General features: G+C 41.2%; 4 protein-coding genes and 1 non-coding gene across 10 annotated transcripts; 3 read left to right on the top strand and 2 right to left on the bottom strand.

The window, feature by feature from the left end:
- The first annotated feature begins 212 nt into the window (after positions 1–212).
- Positions 213–3,706, top strand: LOC112287772 (26S proteasome regulatory subunit 8 homolog A). The gene is made up of 9 exons (XM_024531152.3): positions 213–518; positions 732–829; positions 1,124–1,348; positions 1,525–1,587; positions 1,817–1,980; positions 2,325–2,481; positions 2,645–2,743; positions 2,869–2,979; positions 3,122–3,706. The coding sequence occupies exons 1-9, from the start codon at positions 359–361 to the stop codon at positions 3,260–3,262; spliced, it is 1,218 nt and encodes a 405-aa protein (XP_024386920.2). The 5' UTR covers positions 213–358; the 3' UTR covers positions 3,263–3,706.
- Positions 3,707–8,348: 4,642 nt separating this feature from the next.
- LOC112287776 (3-ketoacyl-CoA synthase 11) lies at positions 8,349–10,600 on the bottom strand. The gene has a single exon (XM_024531161.3). The coding sequence runs from the start codon at positions 10,367–10,369 to the stop codon at positions 8,771–8,773; it is 1,599 nt and encodes a 532-aa protein (XP_024386929.1). The 5' UTR covers positions 10,370–10,600; the 3' UTR covers positions 8,349–8,770.
- Positions 10,601–11,348: 748 nt separating this feature from the next.
- Positions 11,349–16,602, bottom strand: LOC112287778 (E3 ubiquitin-protein ligase CHIP). 5 transcript variants are annotated; one of them, XM_090253402.1, is made up of 10 exons: positions 16,188–16,602; positions 14,807–14,861; positions 14,352–14,580; positions 13,958–14,025; positions 13,686–13,749; positions 13,262–13,333; positions 12,985–13,118; positions 12,360–12,660; positions 12,092–12,202; positions 11,349–11,882 (listed from the first exon to the last, which is right to left on the bottom strand). In XM_090253402.1, the coding sequence occupies exons 3-10, from the start codon at positions 14,460–14,462 to the stop codon at positions 11,760–11,762; spliced, it is 984 nt and encodes a 327-aa protein (XP_090109528.1). In that variant the 5' UTR covers positions 14,463–14,580; positions 14,807–14,861; positions 16,188–16,602; the 3' UTR covers positions 11,349–11,759. The 5 variants fall into 5 exon arrangements, with proteins under 5 accessions (XP_090109528.1, XP_090109525.1, XP_090109526.1 ...); XM_090253399.1 differs by having other exon boundaries at positions 16,248–16,602; XM_090253400.1 differs by having other exon boundaries at positions 16,307–16,602.
- A 1,003-nt stretch (positions 16,603–17,605) lies between these two features.
- On the top strand, positions 17,606–22,459 carry LOC112287779 (uncharacterized). 2 transcript variants are annotated; one of them, XM_024531172.3, is made up of 7 exons: positions 17,606–17,961; positions 18,298–20,044; positions 20,350–20,493; positions 20,650–20,759; positions 21,177–21,325; positions 21,650–21,747; positions 21,901–22,459. In XM_024531172.3, exons 3-7 carry the CDS (start codon positions 20,358–20,360, stop codon positions 22,200–22,202), a joined length of 795 nt encoding a protein of 264 aa, XP_024386940.1. In that variant the 5' UTR covers positions 17,606–17,961; positions 18,298–20,044; positions 20,350–20,357; the 3' UTR covers positions 22,203–22,459. The 2 variants fall into 2 exon arrangements, with proteins under 2 accessions (XP_024386940.1, XP_024386939.1); XM_024531171.3 differs by having other exon boundaries at positions 17,607–17,961; positions 20,347–20,493.
- On the top strand, positions 18,678–18,751 carry TRNAN-GUU (transfer RNA asparagine (anticodon GUU)). The gene has a single exon. It is a non-coding gene; the product is annotated as a tRNA-Asn (tRNA).
- Positions 22,460–23,314: the final 855 nt, after the last annotated feature.

Raw genomic sequence — 23,314 nt, 5'->3', positions numbered from 1 at the left:
TTAAAAAATCAAATTAGAAAGGATTATAAATTGCTCTCAAGAGAAGCCGAATTCTAACACATATGACTTTGACCAACGGAAATGGGCTCACGCGGTGATACCATGTGACCGGATTCAAACTTCATGGAAGCTCACGCGGGGATCGAAGACCACGCCTGGGACTCTCTAGTGAAGGCGAACACCTCTCGCCCTGGCTCCCCCGCGAATGCTCGGAACCCTAGAATCTCCGTTTCGAGATTGTTTCGTCTCAACCCAGCACTGTTTCGCAGTGATCGATCAACCCCTTCTCAAGACTGGTTATCCTGCCTGCCCTCTACGTTTCTACTGCTGGGGTTTTCGTGAATTTTCAATCCGAACCATGGGGCGGGCCGAAGAGGTACCTAACAAGTCGGCCAGGTCGGGAGAGGGGTTGCGACATTACTATCTCTCGCACATACACGACCTGCTCCTTCAATTGCGAGTGAAGACGCACAATCTGCACCGACTTGAGGCTCAACGCAACGATCTCAATTCTAAAGGTGCTGGCCTCCTCCAATTTAATGGAGTTTTGGTTGTGTGGATTGGTATTGGTTAGTGTGTTGTGCAGGGAGATCGAAAAGTTGATCCGGGAATATGGTGGTAGTTTGCGGCTCTCAGTGTTGGGGATTTTCGTTTCGGCTATGGTGTGTTAGTTTATCATTTTGATGTGCAATGAGTTGCGACATATGTTGGGTGTCCGCGTTGTGTTTCAGTGCGGATGTTGAGGGAAGAGCTGCAACTGTTGCAAGAGCCCGGGTCGTATGTTGGAGAGGTTGTCAAGGTTATGGGAAAAACCAAAGTTCTCGTGAAGGTAGCTTTCGTATTCGTTGAAAACCATGGCTTTGGCTCTCTATTTGTTGCTTGGATCACCTGCCCTGAATGTGATCTTTGAGGAGTTTCTGATCTTGTAATATTGGATTCAATATGCTTGACCATTGGGAGAAATTAGCTGTGGGAAGAATGGCTCTAAATTGATCATCTGAACTCTGTATTGGAGTTGGAGAGAGTTGAAGGCGGTGCGTCATGTTTGTTGTTGCCACTTCAGGATAGTAGGATTGGGCGTAGCCATTGAATCCTGCATGCATGTGTGTCATGGTGGGTGCAGGTGCATCCAGAGGGCAAGTACGTGGTAGATCTTGACAAGAGCATCGATATCAATAAAATTACTCCTACCACTAGAGTCGCTCTTCGGAATGACAGTTATGTTTTACATTTAATTCTTCCTAGCAAGGTGGATCCGTTGGTGAATCTTATGAAAGTTGAAAAGGTTCCTGACTCCACGTACGATATGATTGGAGGCCTTGATCAGCAAATTAAGGAGATCAAAGAGGTGTGGACTTAGGATTTATTTTATTTTATTTTATTTTGTTTATTTATTTTTCGTTACTTAAATCTCTCTCCTTCCTGTTGTCAGACCTGTTCTGTGTGTTTATTCCTTTTGATCAATTATTCTGATGTATGGCCTTGCCATAAAACTCTTCTCTGCCGCGTTGGGTTTTTGGGCAGGTCATAGAGCTTCCCATCAAACACCCAGAGCTTTTCGAGAGTCTGGGCATTGCTCAACCAAAGGTACAATGTTAATTATCAAATTATGTATTTTGCTGTTTACATTTTCTGACGTCGATTTAGGGTCATTTCGGGAAAAAAAAGAAAAAAAAGAAAAAAAAACCTATAATTTCTCTTATTTGCGAATGTTTCATGAGTTGTTTCGTCGATTTTGTAGTCATCGGATTCCATGTCAACAACAGAATTGATTGGATAAATTTTAAAATGATCTGCCACAAAACTTTGTCTGCAGGGGGTTTTGTTGTACGGCCCTCCTGGAACTGGAAAGACGCTTCTTGCCCGGGCTGTAGCTCATCACACAGACTGTACGTTCATCCGAGTTTCAGGATCTGAGCTTGTGCAGAAGTACATTGGTGAAGGTTCACGTATGGTACGGGAGCTGTTTGTAATGGCTAGGTGAGCGTTCTTTCACAAAATCCTTCAATCAGTCTTTTCGCTGATCACTCTACAGAGGTGCTGTTATGACAATGCTTTTCAATAAGGATTCGCATTCATTTGCAAGTTCAACCTTTTAGAAAGCTTCTAGTTTTGTTGGAGCGCATTTTTTAATGTCGTCATAGGCTCAGTTTCTAAGTTGAAGTTTGTATTTTTCTACATTGGAGTGATGTGATATGGTACAGAAGCTTATTTTGTCTTCACATAAGATGTGTTTTTGATTGCCATCAACGGAACTTGTCTCTACCTGGAAACTTCATGTCAAGAACGTATAAGATGTTAACAAGTTATTTTTGTATGGTTAGGGAACATGCACCATCAATCATCTTCATGGATGAAATTGATAGTATTGGATCAGCTCGTGTGGAGTCTGGGAATGGCAATGGAGATAGTGAAGTTCAGCGGACAATGTTGGAGTTGTTGAATCAGCTTGATGGGTTTGAAGCGTCGAACAAGATTAAGGTTTGCTCTTCACAACTGACACAATTGAGGTCATTTACTTATTTGTTTGAGTTGTTTGTGGTAATTCTATGATCCTTCATACTTGAAAAAGGGTCTCATCAATCTTGCTATTTGCCAGCTTAGCTCGAATTGTTCGTTAACTCACATTGTTGTAACATTGTAGGTTTTGATGGCAACCAATCGAATTGATATCTTGGATCAAGCCCTTTTGCGTCCTGGACGAATTGACCGGAAGATCGAGTTCCCCAATCCAACTGAAGAGGTATACAAAGGCGTGATTTATAATTTGCCATTTCCTCTCTCCCACCTTGCTCTCTCGCTCCTTTCTTATTTTTCTTCGCCCCTTGTCTTGTGTGAGCTAATCTATATGATTGCCTTGTTACGCAGTCTCGATTGGACATCCTTAAAATTCATTCAAGGAAGATGAACTTAATGCGAGGTATTGATTTGAAGAAGATTGCTGAAAAGATGGGAGGCGCATCTGGAGCTGAGCTTAAGGCAATTACTGGCCCTGTTCCTACTAAAGAGTCGTTGTTTTGTCACATTTCTGCAATTAGACACAGTTTTTTGTGCTTTTTCTTTTCTTTTCTATTTGTTTGTTTTTCTCTTAATGTTTAATAATCTTTGTGCTGTCATTCAGGCTGTGTGCACAGAAGCAGGCATGTTTGCTCTACGTGAACGGCGTGTACATGTAACACAAGAGGATTTTGAAATGTCTGTGGCGAAGGTGATGAAGAAGGATACTGATAAGAACATGTCCCTTAAGAAGCTATGGAAGTGATTCAAGTTATGTTTTAGGTGGCCTTGGTAGCTGGTTATGTACATATACATGTGGCCAGTTTATTGGAGCAGTCCTTAAAATCTACCTATCTCAACTTATGCAGGTAGCCATTTTAATGAAATGTAGAGATTTAGTGTCCAGACTTGAGACTGATGAAAGAATCCACCAGTATTTTGGTTGTGAATTCCTTCATTTTCATAGCAGGAAGTTTCTCACTCTGCCTCTTCTAGCAATTGTGGTTGGGAGAGAAACCATTCTTTGTGGGTGGCATCTCTGATGTTCTTTGCCAGGTTGCCCCTACCAGTCTTTGGTTTTCCATGCACAATTAGTTTGATTTAATTTTCTTACTAGACTATGCAGACATTCAGTCTCGCTAGCATATCGATGTGATGTGCTTCCCGAATGAATGAAACGCCTCACATTGGCATCTTTTCGGGTTGCAAACGTCAGTGACTTACTTTCATTTCAATTTCTACTTGACACCAACACGAGATTAGTAACTTCTTAAGAAACAAAATCAAACATGATTTTATCACAGAAGTTTTTGATTTTGATTTTCTTGAATAACTCTTCAGCAATGAAATCTGTGCTGACTGTTGCGGTTTCAATTTAGTTCACGATTCAGTCGAAAAGATTGCTTACCGATTTTTGTTGCTGGATTGTTTGTTTGATAGAAGCATAAAAGAAGAAATTAAAAAATGCAAAAAGATTGCAAGCAAGAAAGCAGGAATCATCTGATTGCTTGGATTCTAGTTTCCTTCATGCAGAATTTTTTTGCTCAACGACATACGTACAATTGAAAGGAAACAATAATGTGTACTTGAATCACATCATACACACACAATGAACACATTTTTACTTTTTTTCGTACAATGAAAATTATACTCAAACTTATACATGATGGGTAGATCCCCTACTACAGCTGGCATGACCATGCTTGGACACGTGCTTGTGGGGCCATCTTTTTTTAACTCGTGGCAATCGAGATGAGGGTTGGAAAAGAAAAACCAAAAACATGTATTTCAAATATAGAATTTTCAGTATTTTTTTAAAAAAATACTTCAATATAATGAACATTCAATAAACTATCCATAATATAAAAAAAGATATAATTATTATAGAATTATAAATTGAAATTATTGTTGTGTTATCATATCACTATGAAATAAACAAATACAATCCAAAACCCAAAAGTTCCCAAAAGTTACAATTTTACAATATATATATAAGATATGTTAATTTTAAATTTCAAATGTCAAAAAAATTTCATGACATGATAGCATGGATTATATTTAAATACAATACAAATGTAAATTTTACGCATACAAATGTAAATGAAAGAATTTTACTATTTGTTAATATGCAAATTGTAAAATATTTTATTATTAAATGTATTATCCTATATACAAATAGTTAATAAAAAAATCAATATGATATAGTATGATATATTATTCAACAAAATAAACTCAAGAAAACATTATACAATAAAATATAATAATATTTTTACTTTATAAGACATAATTTTTTTTTTTTTTTGAAATACAAAACTTTATAAAATATTTCTCTTCTATTGAATAAACTTTGCTTAGATGATCCAACTTACATATAGAAATCATTTTTGAATAAATAAATTTAGTAAGATTTTTAATGTTGAGTTTTTTATATTACTATTTATTCTTTGTATAACTAATGTAAGTATTATTCTTAAATTTATCTTCTATCCTTAGATAATTTGACAATTACTTTGCAATTTTTTTAATAATTTTAAATTAGATTTGATTCTCTATATACATATAATGAACAACAATATAAACTATAAAATAATATGACAACTAATATATTTTTACTTCAAATAACTTTCTCACAAAAAAACAAGTAGTTTATATATATATATATATATATATATATATATACTATAATAATCAATTTATTTTATAAGTTATTCATTGAAATATGTAGATTATCAAATATAATAAATTATGAAAGGTACTTGATGTATGTATGTATATATGTAGATAATAATTATTTAAAATTAGTATCATATTATTGTTTTAAAATTCATATATATATTTAAAAAATTGATGCCAATTTTATACATGATATTAATATTTTTTGATGTAATATTTTTTTGTTCTAAGTTGATCCAAAACTTAGATAGTTATTAGTTATTTGTTAAAATATCTGGTATTTATCGATACTGGATTGAACAATTCAGAATATTATAATCTTTAGTATACAATATGCTATAAATAAAAATATGTATATAAATTTAAAAATAAATTCCAATATTTTCTTCATAAATATTAATATTCTATTATAAAATAATTTTAAAAAACAATGCCTTCAACTTTGCTTAAAAAAATAAAAATAAAAATACGCATGACAATTCTAAGAAGAATTATAAATCAACACTCAAAATTATAAAAGTAGTATACATGTTTTGAAAAGAACAAATTATCAAGTGTTGCATATTCAAATTTAAGAACACAAAAACTTACTTCTTAAATTTTTTGAGATTTTATATATAAAAATAAAAATAAAAATGATAAAAAATTAGACATCAATTACAAAATTTTCTCCATCTTTTCTAATTTAAACCAGAATTGTTTTTTCATCTTTGCTAGCTAAAAAGTAAAATATAATAATATTGTGTGGTTGGTGTGGGACTTCTAAGAAGCTAATGGATGTTTATTACTATTGCTAGTGTTTTGTTGAATTAAAAATAAATTCTTATGAATGCATCTAATTTAAAACCAAACTAAACTAAGGCTATGATTGATTATTTATCACTCCTATTTTTCTTTTACTGTTCAACCTTGGTTTGGCTTGTATATACTTCTTTATTATCACTTCAATTTATTCTAAGTTTTTCATATTCTATTGTTGTCTTTGTGGAAACAATTTTATAAAAGAAAAATGAGAAATTTTCTATTAAGCACTTTAATGCAAGTAGTCCAAGAGGGATGATTCTAAGTAAATAATAGTTTATCAAACGTAGATCCAAGTGAACTCTAGATTTAAAATTTTAAATCTACATAGGCAATGGCTTAAAGAGAACAAAACTTTCAAAGAAACAACTTAAGATTGGCTATTTTATATCAATTGGCACTTAAAAATACAACACTAAATGAAACAATTCCAATACATGCTTGGACCTTATTCAATTAAACAACTTTGTTACATTGAAAGTATCAATGAAATGCTAAATAAAAGTTTAGATTTTTTTTTGTTTGTAATATATAATAAAGCTTTAATAATATCAAAAAAATCTACATATTCATTACGAAACATTACTATTACACAAGCAACAAAAGTGGAAGAAAAAAGTACTTTGTAGTTTCTTTATCAGTTAATAAATGATTTAAAACATGTGGAATGTAAACAATCAAATAACGATTGGTTGAATGAATTTTGGAAAGGCATGTATAAAATTAGTGTCAAATACCAATTGCAAACATTTTGGAAATGTAACTAGCAAAAAACCCAGACACAATAATCGTGGCATTGAATTCTCATGATTTTGTGAAAACTAACCTTTGGGCATCGGGGCAGATCACTTTGGCGGTTGCTCCTTGTTGCGGACACTTCACCGACCTTTGTGTTTTTTCACAGTCGGCAATACACGGCGGTGACCTCCCCCGCCGCGTCATGTGTTGAATTCGGTGTGTGCTCTATCATGGAACTGGCTCGGATTGCGAGGACATCCAACAACTGGGTTAGATCGCCTCACACAAACCTCGGATGGAAGAAACGGTATTTGCACCGACCTGCACAAACAACACACAACGATTTAGAAACGATCAGATTCGCAAAACTCGCACTTTGCAGGTCGCCAGACTGAGATTCTGAGGTGGCACTCGCGTCTCGACATGTCTTGCTAGATCGGTAACGCGCCATTCTGAATACATCTCTATGCACATTCCATCTCGAGTATGGCTCGTCGATTCATCCCAGTTCCCCCGTAAGGCAAGACAGATCTCTCCTCCATGCCCCTGTGCTGAAAACCTGCAATACCTAACGAAACTGTCTTACTTGCCAGATTGGTCTCTTGAATCAAGTGTGGACAACGTGCTAGTCCCCTGAATTATGCTGACACAAATCCCACCAAATATTCTGCGGTGGATGAATTGTGAGTTGCTAGCAGCAAGCGTGTGTTAGCTGTATATAGTGTGTGTATTGATGAACCCTGTCAGCAATGACGACAATACACGACGACGGGGCAGTGGCGCAGCAGCAAGAACACAGAACTGAGCAGGAAACCCAGGTATGGAGAATGTGACTGCGGTGGTGCCCGGGCGTATAATCAACCAGGTGTTATCTTGTTTAATACACAATATGGTCGGTAAAGCTGCGAAGGAACGATTGTCATAATGCTTGGTCTTAGCCCCTTCATTTCGCTCATCCGTGTCGTTTGTCGGCTATCGCAGCAACGAGTCTGGCACCAGCCAGATTGTCGTACGCCTCAATAAAAACATATGGCTTACGAAGCATTCCGTAAGGTTGCATGCAGCTCACAGGTGACATTTCCATGTTCAAGGCGGTTGTGAGGTACAATTGAGTGCGATAGATTTCAGGATCTGGAGTCGCTGGAAATTATCATGCTCTTGATGAAGCGTCTTGTCAGAATCCGCGTTTTCAGGTTCTCTCTGCCACATGGCTTAGCTCAAGCTGCAACTGCAATCGAGTCTGTCGTAAGTAAACATAAGTGCTTACAGACATGAAGGAACTTGGCGGTGGTTGGGACATTAAAGCAGCGGCACTTGCACTAGACCTTGAGTCGGAAATTCGACTATAGAAACCCAGATTACCAGCTAGGATGGTGTCTAGCACACAGCCAGGCTGCCAGTGAAAACGATATCGCTTCCTCACGCAGACAACTGTTGGAAGACGACGACAACGACGGTTAAAACAGTTAATACGTAACAAAGATATTGAAGACATGTCCAGCCGTTAATAAGGGACCTTCATATAACACTCCACCACTAGCCAGAGCACCGTACACAGACAATCACAAGCGTAGTCCCCCATATACGGACAGATGTACAGCATGTAGCATACAAGTCGGAATCGAATGCAAGAAACAGTATGGACACGTGACCTTCTACTTTATTGTCATTGATCAAATGTCATAATAGCAAGTTTGTAAGGGTCTTGCAGTTTTTCACTAAAAGAAAAAAAGGCTGGCCCATCTGAATGTCTTTGATGTACCGATGTACAATTACAAAATCCAACAGGGACTGTTACCAGGTACAATGGGTGCCTGAGTATTGCTTGAACCAGGCGATTTGCAAAGTCGCCATGTTCCCAATCCAAAAATCTAAAAATGAGAATCAACTGCCTGTAAATTTTTAGACTTTGAGTCAATTATCACCAATCTCCTCTACAAACCATTCCGACACTTTGCTGCACGGCAGGACTGAAGCAAAGAGACGCAACAGTCTCTGCTCTTGTGATAAGCAGATAAAGCATAGTAAGCTTCCAAAACAGACTTCTCCGGTAAAGTACGACCTACGAGATATTCGCGTAAGTAGGAACTTCAACAGGCAATTTGTCTATGCAATCCCTCCAGGGACTGTACTGTGAGGGCTTAACAGTCCGGAGTGCTCTCCACACAGCACTGTTGCACTTGAATCCAGAACCAAACGCAATTTGCCATACCTTGTCACCGCGACGCACCCTGCCTTTTGCTTCCGTGTACGCAAGTTCATACCAAGGCGAGCTGCTAGAGGTGTTACCAAACCTGTAGAGAGTCATCCGAGAGGGCTCCATGTGCCACTGGGAGAGGCTCAAGTTTTTCTCAATCTCGTCGAGAACGGCTCTCCCTCCCGCGTGAATACAGAAGTGATCGAAAGCCAGCTTGAAGTCAGGAATGTAAGGCTTGACCTTCATGTTCAAGAACTTCCTGGCAACCAAGGTAGCAAAGAACAGAAGCTGCTCAGAGAGCGGGAGGACAAGGGGACCCAGCGTGGTAATATTGGCTTTCAAGGCATCTCCGGCTACTCCCATGAGCTCCCGGGAGAGCGACACGCCCATTGTGCCTTCTGAATCCTCTTCTTGAAATACACATCGGAAGCATTTCTCATCCGCGCCCTTGTGGGTTCTGACAGTGTGTACGAGCTCGTACTTCGCCCTCCTCCTTTCCGACCGCTTGTTAGAAAGCATGATTGCAGCTCCTCCCATTCTAAAGATGCAGTTGGACACGAGCTTCGATCTGTCATTGCCAAAGTACCAGTTCAAGGTAATGTTCTCCATAGAGACAACGATGGCGTAGGATCCTCCGTGCACTTGGAGCAAGTCTTTCGCCAGATCGATGGCGATGACACCAGCAGAGCACCCCATACCTCCAAGATTCAAACTCTGGATATTACCACGCATCTTGTAGTGGTTGACAATCATGGCAGAAAGAGAAGGAGTGGGGTTGAACAAACTGCAGTTGACGACCAACACTCCAATGTCCTTCGGCTTCACGCCTGTCTTCTCGAAAAGCTCGTCAAGAGCGCCAAACATCACTTGCTCTGCCTCCAGACGCGCCTCCTTCATGCAAGGATTGGGAGGCGCACTGACCACAGCGCGCGGAAGGTAGGTCTCCTGACCCAACCCCGACCTCTCGATAATCTTCTTCTGAAACTCCAAGCTTTTCTCATCGAACTTCCCAGCTTCGATAGATCGCTGGATAAAAGTCTGCATGGTCACCTTCCTCTCATCCTCGGGCTTGTAACACGAAAAGTCTACAAGATACACCGGGCGGGGCCTCGACATAAAATACAAGGTGGCCACAAACACCAACGCCCCGGAACAGGCCAAGACACTCACAAGGTTATACTGGAGATGGTCCCACAGTTGCAAAATGTCATCCCGCCCCAGCCGGCCAAACTCTACAGCTACAGCCAGCAAGAGCGGAAGCACAAGCAAGAACAACGCATGCGTCACGACATAGTGATAGCCCAGCTTCACATACTTCAGATTCACAGACTGCAGAAAATCCGGCAACCGTTGCCTGACGCGAATTCGCACCGCAGGTCCTGCACCCTCACCCACATCCCTCAAGTTCCCCACTTCGCCATCGCTGGCTGGTATTCTGCTATACGTCGGATCCGAACCCGCCATCTCCGTAACGACTGAAGCTCCAGACTCACTGCACTACCCACTACCAAAAACCCAACACCAGTAGGGAGACCGCGGTCTCTGAGACACCCAAGAGGGCCAGCCACTGGCGTCTCGAGGGCAGAAGCCTCAAGTAGGAGGAGAAGAACGAGGAGGGGGGGGCCAAGGGCCTCTACATGAAGCGGCCTTGAAAATTGCGATGCAGTCTGGAAGTGAGAGGGACACCGTGTGAGGTTATGAATTGACTGAGCCTGGGTGTCCTGCATCCAAGGCGGGCGATGTTGCTCGGCACATGCCAACGTGTCATGGCAGCTTCCGCCTCTACTTCTTGGAAGTGCGTCATTAAAGGCGGGTCCCACTCGGAGCCTTCAATTGGCTGGATTTCAAACTCGCCTTCGTCTTCATCGCCACCCTGGCTTCGGAGCACCACATTCAATGAAAGCTGTCGTGGGATTGGGAATTGTCAGTCACCTATCTGTGTAAATATAGAACTGAAATTACCTACTGGCACGCTGGATGGAGAGTGGGAGTAAGAGTGAAAGTTAGGTTCGGCGCTACAGGTGCAACAAGTTCGATGTCACTTCGAAGGGTATGAATTGGAGCGGAAACCGACGGAAATTGGTGAACTTCCTTCTCAGCAACTGTACAATCCGCGTGGGAGTTAAGTGTCTGATGGTTGCTAATTTTAAGCACGGTTTCTAATCATAGATGCATGGGTAACAGCACAAGGGGTGAAAAAGTTCTCTCTTTCCTGATGTGTCCAGGGGCAGCACTTGAACTTCAGCTGCATTTCCATGTTCGTAGCAGCTACACAAGAGAAAATAGAAAGATAATGGGTATCGTCAGAAACATCTGAAAAGTATAAGCAGTAGTTGATGAGAACAAATGAACCCAGGTCAAAGCAGATATTGGGTAAGGAACATCAGCCAACATGAAGGCTTGTCAGAAATGCAGGGAGGGACACTTGGAAGGGACACCATGGTGAGGATTAAATGAGATTGTCAACGATCGTGCTGACCTTCACTAATGGCATTTACAAATGTTCACTTCTTGGATGACCAAATCATTTGTGCTGGCTACCACTGGTCAAAATTGGTTTCAAGTAGCCCCAATTCAGAGGAGCAAACAGCAACATTCTCAAACTACACCTTGGACAAATCCCACCTCCTACATTAACCTTACTATATCTGAGACACTAGACTACCTTCATTTCACTACAACCTACACAGTAAATTATGTACATATATCAGGAAACAATGCAACCTCAGCCTCCGCTTCGAAGGTCCTGTTTGGAATAATTAAGCATGAAGCTTCGCAATCATGTTCACCTCACACGCGACGCAACTCTAGCTATGTCATGCCTCCTTCAAAATAAAGTGATGGCTTGTAGATCTTATGTTTTATACGCCCACCCATTCTGGGAGAGGAAAGTTTGAACAGCTTCTTTGATAGCTAGATTTGGAGCTACTTGATCTGGATACAACGGTGCTCTTGTAAGTGGGTCGAACTTGCCAACCTGCATCAAAGTCGACAAATGTGAAACAAAGTAGAGCATTAAAAACAAGAATTAACAGAACTCATCCTCCTCAACACCAAAGCACGAGAGATATCATTTATGAAGTTGTCCGCATTTAGAGGGAAAGAATGAAGCTAAATCGCGCTCAATAAACTGGGTATCATTAAATAAAGTCGCTATGTGCACAATGTAGAAAGAGTAGCACTAACCTTTCGAAGATGTTCCATAAGAACAGCTTTCTCGTATGTCACACCACTTGGTGTGATAACAGGATCTCTGAAAATATCCATACTAATTTGACAGCACAGGTAATCAGGTATCTGCAAAACCAGCAACACACTAGTTATGAACACCAACCATCGGAACAAGTACACAACATGTCCTGTTAGCTTCTGGTGTTGACTTAGTATCTCGAGAAAAAATTGTGTTTGTCCAAAGACGGTTCATGACAATTCGGAAGAAGTTGAAAATACCCACCTCACCAGGCCTGTCCGGAACACCAGCTTTATCGAAGACTTCCTCCATCGTTCGAAGACGCTTCTGAAAATCTTCATTGAGTTGGGAAATTTCTGCCTTACGGCGCTCCTCAGAACCGGTCTGCGAATTCTCGACTGGATAGTAGGCACTTTCGAAATCGGTGAACTCTTCATCAGTCAAGTGAATAACTCCACTCGGATCTTTTCTGTAGCCAAACTGAGCCTGCTCGGTTGATGCTCCTAATTTTAAACTCTTTAGCTTGTTTTCATAATCTTGCTTGAGAAGAGTATACAAATGATCCCTACACATCCCAAAAAACATCAAAACTATTATGCATCATAAAACTTTCCAAATCGACATCATAAACGTAAGCAGAAACTCAATCCGTCCAAATCCCTGGCATGATGATGTCATTTTGCGATCATCTTAGATATTAACATGACTCTTAATTATTCCACTTTGACAGCTGGGAAGTGGAGGTGCTTCGTTTTCAAGCAAGCATGCCATGGATTAGAGATTCTGTCTCTGGCTGACTTAATAAGCAGTTCTCAAGAACAAGACTCTCAATATTTCAGTTCCTCATCAAGTGAAATACAATTAGTCAACTCCAAGGAACGTTACTTACTTCAAGTCACGTTGTTGACGCTGCCTGATTTTGGCTTCAGCCTGCCACTCTATGTATCGAGCTTTTGCGAGTTCCTGCCAAATTTCTTCAACCATGTAGCTACCCGCGCTGGCTCCCCTTCCCAATTCCAAGGCCTGTCGTTCAACAACAATATATCACGAAGTTTTTAAAAATAACCCACCACCTTACTTCAGCAGTGATCTTCTTGAGATACTAATAACAAGTTAGATATCTATTACACGTGCATAGCAATTGGCATAAGACGAAATAATTATACCTTTTCAAGATGCTTCGTAGCATCATGATATTGTTCTCGCTCGAATAAGGCCAAACCCAACATGTAGTGTGCCTGTAAGGTGAACAAACGCAGATTTGATCAGGAGCTCATTTAATCAATGATATCAAAAAATGATTCCTGCGAGTTAATGCAGGGCTTCATCCCTAGCCTTACTTACAAAGTCAAAAAAGCAATCTAGCGATCAAAAACTCTTGCAACATCACATCCACAAATTCCAATTAAAAAAAATGCTCCTCTCTCCATCATATAAGATATTTAAGTCGTACACCTAAAGAAAAACAAGATGCTAATAAACTCTCGCAACCAGAACACACCATTACAGAGATTTCTTGAAAACATCACAACACATGCACTGTACTACAGAAATTAATTCTCGGGTTTTGAATATGCTGCTCGCACACACCTTGGTTAAGCTATTGTCGAGCTCTAATGCCTTTAGACAATCTCTTTCAACTTTGCCCCATTCACTGCAAAAAAACAGATGGATCTTAAAACTAGATAGATGAGACAAATGAAAATATCCATAAGCTATATCTCAAAGACAGCTGCTTTCACAGAACACCTGCTGCTGCAAACAACGGATCCGATGTTCAGACACAGAAGATACCAAGAGGTTCAAGAATTACTGTATAACATTTGTTCAAATACGTAGAAAATTTAGAAAACAAAACTTACTTCCGTTTCTTGTAACATAGAGCTCGATTCGTCCAAAATGCGGGAACCTTTGGGCATAAATCTATTGCCTGTTATGAACGAAGAAAATCCATTTACCCACAAGAAAAATGTTAGCATATTTCATGGCATCGTCTGAGGTTAATCAAGAGTCCTCATTGATGTGTATGAATCAAACGGAACCTCAAACGACTCTCTGCAGCATACAAGAAGACTAATCTGGAAGCACAAAGAATCCAAGATCGGTTTTGGCCCTCACTCTGATAAAAGCAGTAAACCTTGCGAAGCTCAGATTAATGAAAAATCCAGGAAGAAAGAACCGAAAGACGTTTCAAAAAAGAGTCACGAAGTAGAATGACCAAGAATTCAAAATTAAAAAGATGGCAACTGAACGGACCTGAGTATAGGCCTCGATTGCAGCCCCAAGCTTTTCCTTCTTGAAATACTGATTCCCTTGATCTTTTAGAAATTCTGCCTGATTCTCTGGACTTCCAATCTCTCTCGCCATCACTTTGGATTAGAGTAAAGTTTCTTGACACTGAATGGGGATGCCGGCAGCAAATGTAGAATCAGCAGCGCTAAATGCCGAAATCGCTTATTCGAAATTGATTGTTTCGGCGAAATTCCTAAGTTGGATTTGAAATTTTTCTGATTAAATTATAATCCAGAACAATAACCGACACAAAGCGGCAAGCCACAGGTTGATTGATGAAGGTCAAGGATTTTATAAGCTTCCACTTAAATGTCTTCCCGTTTCCCTATTTCTCAAAGAATCAAATCTCTGCTGCCTTGCGCTGCAAAGACAAATATTCAAATCCAAACAATAACAACTACTAGTTTGAGAGGAACTACTTGATGCGTGGAATTTCTCTGACTAAAAAGATGCAAATATCCATCTCCGTCGTCACTGCACAAAACAAAGGAAAACACACAAGAAAAGAACAAAAAAATTAGTACAAGTAGTAATTATGATGCGAGGGAAAAAAAATCAACCAGTAGCATTCACAAATGCATATAGTTTTATTCAAGTATACATGTTCATATACTTGGAGAACAAGTAAGCGCTCATTGAGCATCTAAACTTTTTCAGTATAAAAATGCGGAATGCTTGGAAATATAGATGAGAAGAGTACCCCTTCGGTGTGTCAGAGCAGGGAATTTAGCAAAAAATCTAGAATAAACAGAGTAGAATTCCTCCAGTTCTTGCTAACCTCGTTTGGCAATTAATCATCTAAAACCTCTAACGAGAAAGTCAAGCAGTAAACCCTGTCATTGACTGCGAAAACCTGCAGCCCATACAGCACTAAAGGAAGACTGGGACAACTCAACATGCCCTTTAGTATATAACTAAAACTCACGGAAGATTCTAGATAGCACGACTATTTTAAAATAACCTTAATGTGAATCTGAACTTGCCAGCTAGCTTTCATGGAAAGCTTCTGGATTGTTGGCTGAGTGAACACAACAACAGCAGCTATGCAAACGGGCGCAGAAAAAAAACGAAAAAACGAAAAACTCGTCCGTAGAGAAAGATCCCCGGATGCGAAACAACTAAATGGCCTATTCCCATCGGTGCAAAGCCAGCAGTTCACAGGCACGGCCATGAAATTTGCGTCGTTTAAAAGACCGTGGAAGACGAAATTACACCTTCTTTTTTTTTTCAAAGAATACATAGCCCTAAGTGAAACATCATGATCATCGACGCCTATTTTCACTACACACTAGCGTACTGCTTACAGCCTCTTATTCGTAATCCCACAGAGAATTGAATCAAGAGACAACATGCCCTCAACAGCAACAGAACAGAGTTGACAGAAACACTGATAACTCTCAGTCGTGGATCACCTGCGATCTAGTTCCAATCACCGATACTTGACAGATTCAATCAAAAGTTATGGCTGGATCGACCACCTTGAAACCACTAATCTAAACTTCTGCACGCTACTGCCGGCGTAAGTTCATATGCCATTTGATTCAATCTCTCAAGAATTTGTATGAGACTCAAAAGCGAGGGAGAAAAAAATAAATAAATAAATAAATAAAGAGAGAGAGAGAGAGAGAGAGAGAGAGAGAGAGAGAGAGAGAGAGAGAGAGAGAAGGAATCCACATCGCGGAGCATCTCAGAAGGTCGAGAAGGTTACAGGCAACAACCCTAATCCACAGCATCACTCACCAAAACGCAATGCCCGTATCACCATACAACAAACAATCAAGCCAATCCTACTAAGACTACCTCGAAGCTAAACCTCCAAAGAACATGCGCCAGAGGAAAATGAGCGTGAGCGATGCCGACCTGAGACAAAATTAAAAACTACGGTGACGCAAACTCCGCTGGAAAGAAGGAGGTTCAACCTGACGACGAGGTTACGAGAATTTGAAAAATCTCTCTCTATGGCCCTGATTCCGCACCACCACGGTGTCACGCTCCGGCACAAAAAACACAGGCGTCGTCGAAGTGGTGACAATGAGAGTTATGGCGTTCGTTGCCACCACCCGACGTGGAAGGAAGGGTGTGTCCAAACCCCAATCTACTACACCAGGAAAAGCCTCCCTCGTCAAATGGGCTCCTCCGAACTCCATAGGATGGTGCCCCACTCAAATCCCTGGCCACTCGTTTTAACTCGATGCCGCTTGCGTCGGCACCGCTCCTCCCTCTTTCCTCCTCCTCCTCTCGAGCCTTCGACCCCCCCCCCCCCCCCCGAAGCCCGGAAGGACCCAGAAGTTTGAAGCCCCCCCTTGCTCCTGGCACCTTCCTTCTCGGCTTGTTACCAGGTGATTCCACGTGTGTGATGCTTACCCCTCGGCTCTCATTCGCTGGAACGAGATTCAATCCTACGTGGCATATTCCACCCAAATGGCAGGTGTGGTAATTGTCGGTCAGTGCTGAGGTGGAGCCTGCCGCGGGCGAGGTTCGGGTTCCACGTCGGACTGTTGGACTGCGACTCTTCTTTAAATTTAGTTTTAATTTTAATATATATATATTTTGCTTCTGTGTGCCTTTGGTATTTGGTTTAGGTCTGAGTACTTAGTGTCCACTTAACTGATATTCAACTAAGCTGAAAGTAAACGAGGGTCAAAGCTTCGTGTATTTTTGTTGGCCCCTTTGTCCACTGATCGTCTCGAAAAACAAAGACGGCAGTGAACGAAGCTGATTTCAATAGTTTTTGGAGGGGGGCGTAAAACTGCCCAAGCTCTCATAGTTGTTCTGTTGTTGATTTTTTGTTTTTTCTATATTTTTATTATTTTTTTCCTAATGAGTTCATGCGGTGTACAGCGCCGACGTACCTACTGGGCTTTGTTACTTGCAAAATGAACCACTAGCTAACGTTGATTTTTGCAACATTGCTTTAACAACATTGGTGTGTGGTTTTAGCAACTCCTATATGTTTAAATATATCTGAGTCTCGTTGAAGAGCAATTATCACAAGGAAAAATAAATTAACGCTTGGATTGAAACACATGGATTATTTAATTGTGTATCTGTAAAAAAAGAAAAATGATAATTAATCAAGTTCTATCAAAAACTCCAAAAAAGCTGTCATCAAAGGAAAAGTTAAGACCAACGAAGTATTAGCAACGAAGGACCCTATATCCGTGGCAAGCAAGGGAAGAAGGGTGGGAGTTAAGGAACGCGTTTTTACTTCCAATCGAACTGTTTAGGGTTTGAGTGTTGTCCACTGCGCCGGATGTGTCGGCGAGGGTTATTCTAGAATAGAGATTTGGTGTGGTGACCTTGAAATTGGCAGGGATTCGTAAACAAGTTGCAGTCGAAGAGCTGTGGTGTAGCTGTTAGGAAGCATGTTTGAAAAGCTATCGGGTTGTTTGATTTAGTGCAAGTCGACGGGGTTCGGCATTTCTGTGGAGACTTCTGAAACTTGTTGCGATTGTTGGGGGTGTTGTTTGTTCTTATCAGTACGGATGCAGAAAGTGAAGCGAGTCTGTAGCGAAACGATGGAGGAGGTCTTCCCGTGAAGACGAAGACTTCATTTTCAAGAGTTACAGATAAGGTTTGTTTCATTCTCTGAAAAGTACGATATGATTAGAATTATTCTTCGGGTTTGACGCATGTACGTCTGCAGGTTTAGCATCCTGGGAAGGCGGCTTTGACATTTGGTGTCTTGTGTTTGCGAGTTGCTCCGTATTTGTGGATGGTTACGATTACGATGTCCAGTTATTGAAGCGACCTCTTAGAAGTACAGTTAGTTATTGAGTTTTTCATTCGCTTTTTGACCCGTCAGTACCATGCGCAGATTCTCGTCGCCGCGTTCCATCACGGTAAATTCCAACTCTTGTCCTAACTATTATCTTTTGTCTCTGATGCCGTGGTTCTGACTCATTCGCAGAATCACAGGCATTTGCTCCTCACGAAGACCAGACCCTCTCCACATACTTCTCCCGACTATGGTAGATTGTTCTGAATAGTGCAGGTCGTTCTTTACGCTGCATGCCTTCGCCTGCCGATCCCCGCTTCCCCGTGAAACGTCCTCGGCTCCACTCAGTTTCTCAGATACAAGATAGTCCCCTCCTCTCTTTGAGCCAAAAGCTGCGACTCCATTGCTAAATTGATTACAAGGTTCTCAGTCAGAACACCTCATTTAATACGCCACTTGTTCCTACACTTCCAGACTGTCTGGAAGCAATGGCAACAGTTTTCACCCTTTAATGTAACAAAGTATGAGAAGAAATAGTTATGAATATTTAGTTGAAATGAAATCTGGCATGTGCTGGAATAGCTCAGTTGGTTAGAGCGTGTGGCTGTTAACCACAAGGTCGGAGGTTCGACCCCTCCTTCTAGCGATGACAATTATCTCGGAGCAGATGTTGTTATAGTTTTTTCGTGACAGCGAGAAATGGATTACGGGGAAGGTCGCACGTCGCTGCCAGAAAAGGGATGGTTCCGACAGGATTTTATTGCTGGTATTGAAATATCGCACTTCTATGTTGTATGGATGGTAACTGGGACGATGTAAATCGCCAGCCGATTTGCCTCGCCAGCCGATTTGCCTCGCCAGCCGATTTGCCTCTACGACTGCCGGAGCACAATGCGAGCTGTGTTGTCAATATTTTGACCAAGGCACACCTATTGAGCTCTCTCCAAGGGTTATTCCGAGATCATTTAGCGCAGAAGTTAGGATTAGGGCTTAAGCCTCGCGTTTTACAACTTTGGCCAGCTTCATCTTTCGCCGGAAGGGTAACAGGCCCTTTAGATGTCGCAGTATGATTTGGGCATTACAGCCGTCACTCTGCTCTGTTCGAGGACAGGACTGACTTGGGTATTCGGCGATTGACTACATGAATGAGGTTGCCGGACAGGGTATGTGATATGCGATCTGCAGACTCAAGATATGCACTTAATTTAGGGTTCGGCACTCAATCGTTTTTTGCAAAACCCACTTGATGCACCACGACAGTAGTCAAGGCTGCTATTGAGCATGTAACGCCGAGCCTTTTGCGTGGGCTAAATGACAATGACAAAGCTTGAAGGAAGCCGGACATCAGCAGATTCAAGTATGTGTTATGCATCAGCAATGTACACCGAAGCACGAACAGATAAACAACTCTGATGGAAAAAACTACTGAAATGTGTTCTATCACAAGGTGTTTATGTCGACGGAACGATGAAGAGTGCCATGGCTTAAAGTATATCAACCTTCCAGCATGAGACTATCGATCCGAGTTGGCGTGGTCTTAAGCATCGACATTTGATAATTCCGTCTTCGTAGATGTGTCAGTCCGAAATGGTCTACGAACCTCCAATCTAGCAACTTGCCTTCACGTTTTACGCACAGTGACTATGACTGATCATACTTTTATACCTTTTCTCAGGATGATTCTTGCACAGATGAAAGCTTTCGCTCGTCCTTTCCGAACGAGAGTACTTGGAATCTGATTAGAGCAGCGAATTTCCCACCAATCCATCGTTGTTGTCCTTTGGAATCCCAACGCACATGTGTTTGTTTGCAGCAACCGCTGATCCACCGCTGTAATTGTAGCTTGGAGATAGGAATCTTGCTCGTTTGTATGCCGGTGTGTATTGCAGAAGCGGGCTAGAGAACTTTCCAGTTCGAGGAGAGCGGCTAAGTTCTGGAGGTGGGTGATTCGTTTTATGACTTGCGACATTATTATTGTGGAAATAGTTCGAATTTTTGTTGTTCTCTGTTTTTTTCTTTCATATATTTGTTACTTTGGTTTCGAATTCGAAGGGTTTCCTACCGGCATTTTGAGTTGTTGGATGAATAGGTCAAGGCGGTCATGGTTGTGTTCAGAAACTTGGATTTGAAGTTTTTACCTGGTGGATTCGATCCAACTGGGCACTTCAGAGAGTCGACGAGGATGACATGGTGTTGGGACTTTACATGCGCTGACTGTGTTCCTGCGTGGGTTCTGATCAGAAGGAGGAGTCATGGCTTCCCGAATCGCAATCGTTCGCGGAGTTCCGGACACCTTCTGCGATGCTCTGTCCATGGTTCACCCACTGGTGCCCGTAGATCTTGAAGTGGCGCGTTTGCAGCACGAGACATATGTAGAGGTTCTTGCAGGTCAGCCCACAAGCATTCGCATTTCATAAAATTAAAAGGAAACAGTTCTACGAGAGAATTGTGCTGTGAAACATTTGTTTGTAGAAATTAACAGGTACAAATGAAAATTGTTCTTCATAAAGGATATGGTAATGAAACTTGTTGAATTTCTGGCAGGATTGGTGAAGGAGGTAATTCGGTTGCCAGCTGATAACAAGTACCCTGACTGCCCGTTCATTGAAGACACGGCAGTGGTTATTGGCAATAGGGCACTAATTACACATCCTGTACGCAATCTCCTCTGAATCATTGTAAATGCTTCGATGTATGCCAGTGTATATAGTTAGATCTTGGATTGATGACGCAACACGTATGAAATCCAAACCTGTTTGGAGAAATGCAATGCCGATTATGCAATCCTGGCTAATTTCTTGGTCTCGTCCTGTTTTGCAATTGGTTTGGGCTTGAGAACATATTTTGTTGAACCTCATTTCGCTTTTGGAACCGGCTCGATACATCTGGGAGGAATGTGTACTTAAAAGCTCACATGATAGCGTTTAGTTTTTGGGTCCAATAGTTGAGTTTTCCTTGATTCTACTGCGTTACTTTTCTTCCTTTTGATGACAGCAATCTGAACATTTTTGAGGTTTACGGCCTTTATGCTAGGGGCCCGGTCATTGACAAAACATTTGGCCATGTGGCAGGGGGCGACTTCGCGACAGGGAGAGGAGGTGGTTATTCGGGAAGCTTTGACACAGTTGGGATTGGACATTTCTGAAGTGGAATGCCCTGGCACAATTGATGGCGGCGACGTATTGTATGCTTCCGGTATGCTTTTTGTAGGCAAGAGCCGGTACGATTTCACCTCGAACCTCCCCCTGCACATTTGTGATATTAACCCAGTGCTTGTAGTGACGAATCTTACTCGCCATTCAATTAATATGTGTCTGTTTTCAGTTCAGGAATAAACTGCGACTGCATCATAGACGCCCAACAGTTCCTTGCTTGGAAGTTGGGACTTAGATGTGCAAGTGAAGAGTTTTCTTGTTCTATCATAGTTTTTGGGATAGATTTTCACTACTACAAGTTCATGTCATCCTTTTGGTCCCAGTAGTTGATCATAATTAATCAATCTAAGAAACGGCTTCGAACGCACTTATTTCTTGGCATTCTACAGGCGAACGAATGCAGCAGGAATTGAGTTCCTCCAAAAGGCGTTTCCAGATGTGAAAGTGCATATCATCAGAGTTCTGGATGGTCTACACTTGAAGTCAGGTACGACTACCCTTCAACCTCTTCACCATTCTCCGTGATTGGTGTATAAATCGTTATCCAACGTTTCGTTTGATATATGCAAACTTTCTTCCCCATGGTAGATCACTAAGACTGTTAATATACATTCATTTGTTTTGTGGTGACGTGTATCAGTTATCAGCGAGATTGCACCACAAACCCTAGCCGTGGAAGACAGTGTTGCTGCAGCAGCTATGTTTGACGAGATCCAAGAGCAGACCAATGGTCACTTCAAGATAGTGAAAACTGATGGAGCAGGAGCAGCCAACACGGTGCTGGTGGGTGACACTGTAATATGCTCTGCTACTCTTGGACTTCCAGCCGACCTGGAAGCTCATTTCAAGCAACATGCTAAACATGTTATTCCAGTCAACATCTCTGAGTTTCACAAGGTGGATGGTGGTCTCACTTGCCTCTCTTTACTTATTGAGAGATGAGTGAAGCTGTTTTCAGAAGAGTGTATTCAGCAGGTCCCTGATGAATTAGGTCTTATTACGACTGTACGTTTTTCTGTCCTGTAGTTATAAATACCAACTGGAACGACCTTCTCCTTAGCTTTATATGTATCAATCACATGAGTGTTCGAGTTGAGAATCTATTTTCTTCACTAGGAAACGATTGTTCAAACGCGTGATGTACGTTGTTGCCAAATTGGGCACAATTTCTTGGTTGTTTGACTTGTGCGATTTTTTAATGGGGCTCTGACAGTGCAAAAGTTATCGATCGACACATCTACGACAGTGCAGCTTGTGTAATTTGGCATATTTTACATAGGCGTACAATGTAGACAATTTTTCTAGATTATGACCCGCTCTGTTTGTAACCCCGCATATGGTTGATTGAACCTGTGTGTCGAATAATCCAGGAAATGTTTCACAATGTTTTGCAGCTGGTCTGGTCGAATTTTATCAGTACTAATTCCTCATGATGTCAGAGTATAGGAATGTCATCATGATGTCAGAGTATAGGAATGTCATCATGATGTCAGAGTATAAGAATTAGTACTGATAAAATTCCTCATGATGTCAGATACGTGTGTCACAGTAAGAAAGTCGTTCATGATCAGTTGCAGTTTGACAGATTAGAAGCATTTGATACACTTCCAAGTCAGTTGTAGTGGATGGAAGTTTCAGTGCTACAGATCAAAGACGGTGTCTCACGTCTTCACAATGATTGATGGAAATGAGTTTCTAGAACGTTCAAATGTCAGTACAACAGTGCGTTCATCTGGAGATGTGCAGTTGGTGCACAATGGATGAGCGCACGCCACCGCACGGCTCAAGCGCATCGAGGACACCGAGGTGAGGTAGTTATTGTCGTTGTTGCAGTAACAGGAATCTACATGGTGCGTGTTGGTGAATTAAGTCCTGTGCTTTGACTAATAGATGTTTTTAGCCTTCGTACGAGAAATTATGTAACGACAACATTGTAATTATATTCATCTTTTACGAGGCTCTGACTTATTTTACCAAGTTTCATGATTTTCAGTAATAGCCAATCTGCACGAGTCTATTAGTGCAGGGGAATGGTTGTGAAATTTATGTGGAAA

This window comes from Physcomitrium patens, chromosome 10, assembly GCF_059467195.1.
Source record: "Physcomitrium patens ecotype Gransden chromosome 10, ASM5946719v1, whole genome shotgun sequence".
In the NCBI taxonomy this organism is placed as follows: Eukaryota; Viridiplantae; Streptophyta; class Bryopsida; order Funariales; family Funariaceae; genus Physcomitrium; species Physcomitrium patens.
The sequence above is the reverse complement of the archived record's forward strand: the minus strand, read 5'-3'. Positions and strand labels throughout refer to the sequence as shown.

Bases quoted from the DNA above. Each gene is read 5' to 3' on its own strand.
- LOC112287778 (XM_090253402.1), bottom strand. From the start codon at position 14,462: ATGGCGAGAGAGATTGGAAGTCCAGAGAATCAGGCAGAATTTCTAAAA. The intron at 12,203-12,359 runs GTGGGTATTTTC...CTGGTTTTGCAG, and splicing joins TTCCGGACAGGCCTGGTGAG to ATACCTGATTACCTGTGCTG. The intron at 11,883-12,091 runs GTTAGTGCTACT...ACTTTGATGCAG, and splicing joins TTATGGAACATCTTCGAAAG to GTTGGCAAGTTCGACCCACT.
- LOC112287776 (XM_024531161.3), bottom strand. From the start codon at position 10,369: ATGGCGGGTTCGGATCCGACGTATAGCAGAATACCAGCCAGCGATGGC.
- LOC112287772 (XM_024531152.3), top strand. From the start codon at position 359: ATGGGGCGGGCCGAAGAGGTACCTAACAAGTCGGCCAGGTCGGGAGAG. The intron at 1,588-1,816 runs GTACAATGTTAA...CTTTGTCTGCAG, and splicing joins TGGGCATTGCTCAACCAAAG to GGGGTTTTGTTGTACGGCCC. The intron at 2,744-2,868 runs GTATACAAAGGC...CTTGTTACGCAG, and splicing joins TCCCCAATCCAACTGAAGAG to TCTCGATTGGACATCCTTAA.
- LOC112287779 (XM_024531172.3), top strand. From the start codon at position 20,358: ATGGCTTCCCGAATCGCAATCGTTCGCGGAGTTCCGGACACCTTCTGC. The intron at 20,494-20,649 runs GTCAGCCCACAA...AATTTCTGGCAG, and splicing joins ATATGTAGAGGTTCTTGCAG to GATTGGTGAAGGAGGTAATT. The intron at 21,326-21,649 runs GTACGATTTCAC...GGCATTCTACAG, and splicing joins CTTTTTGTAGGCAAGAGCCG to GCGAACGAATGCAGCAGGAA.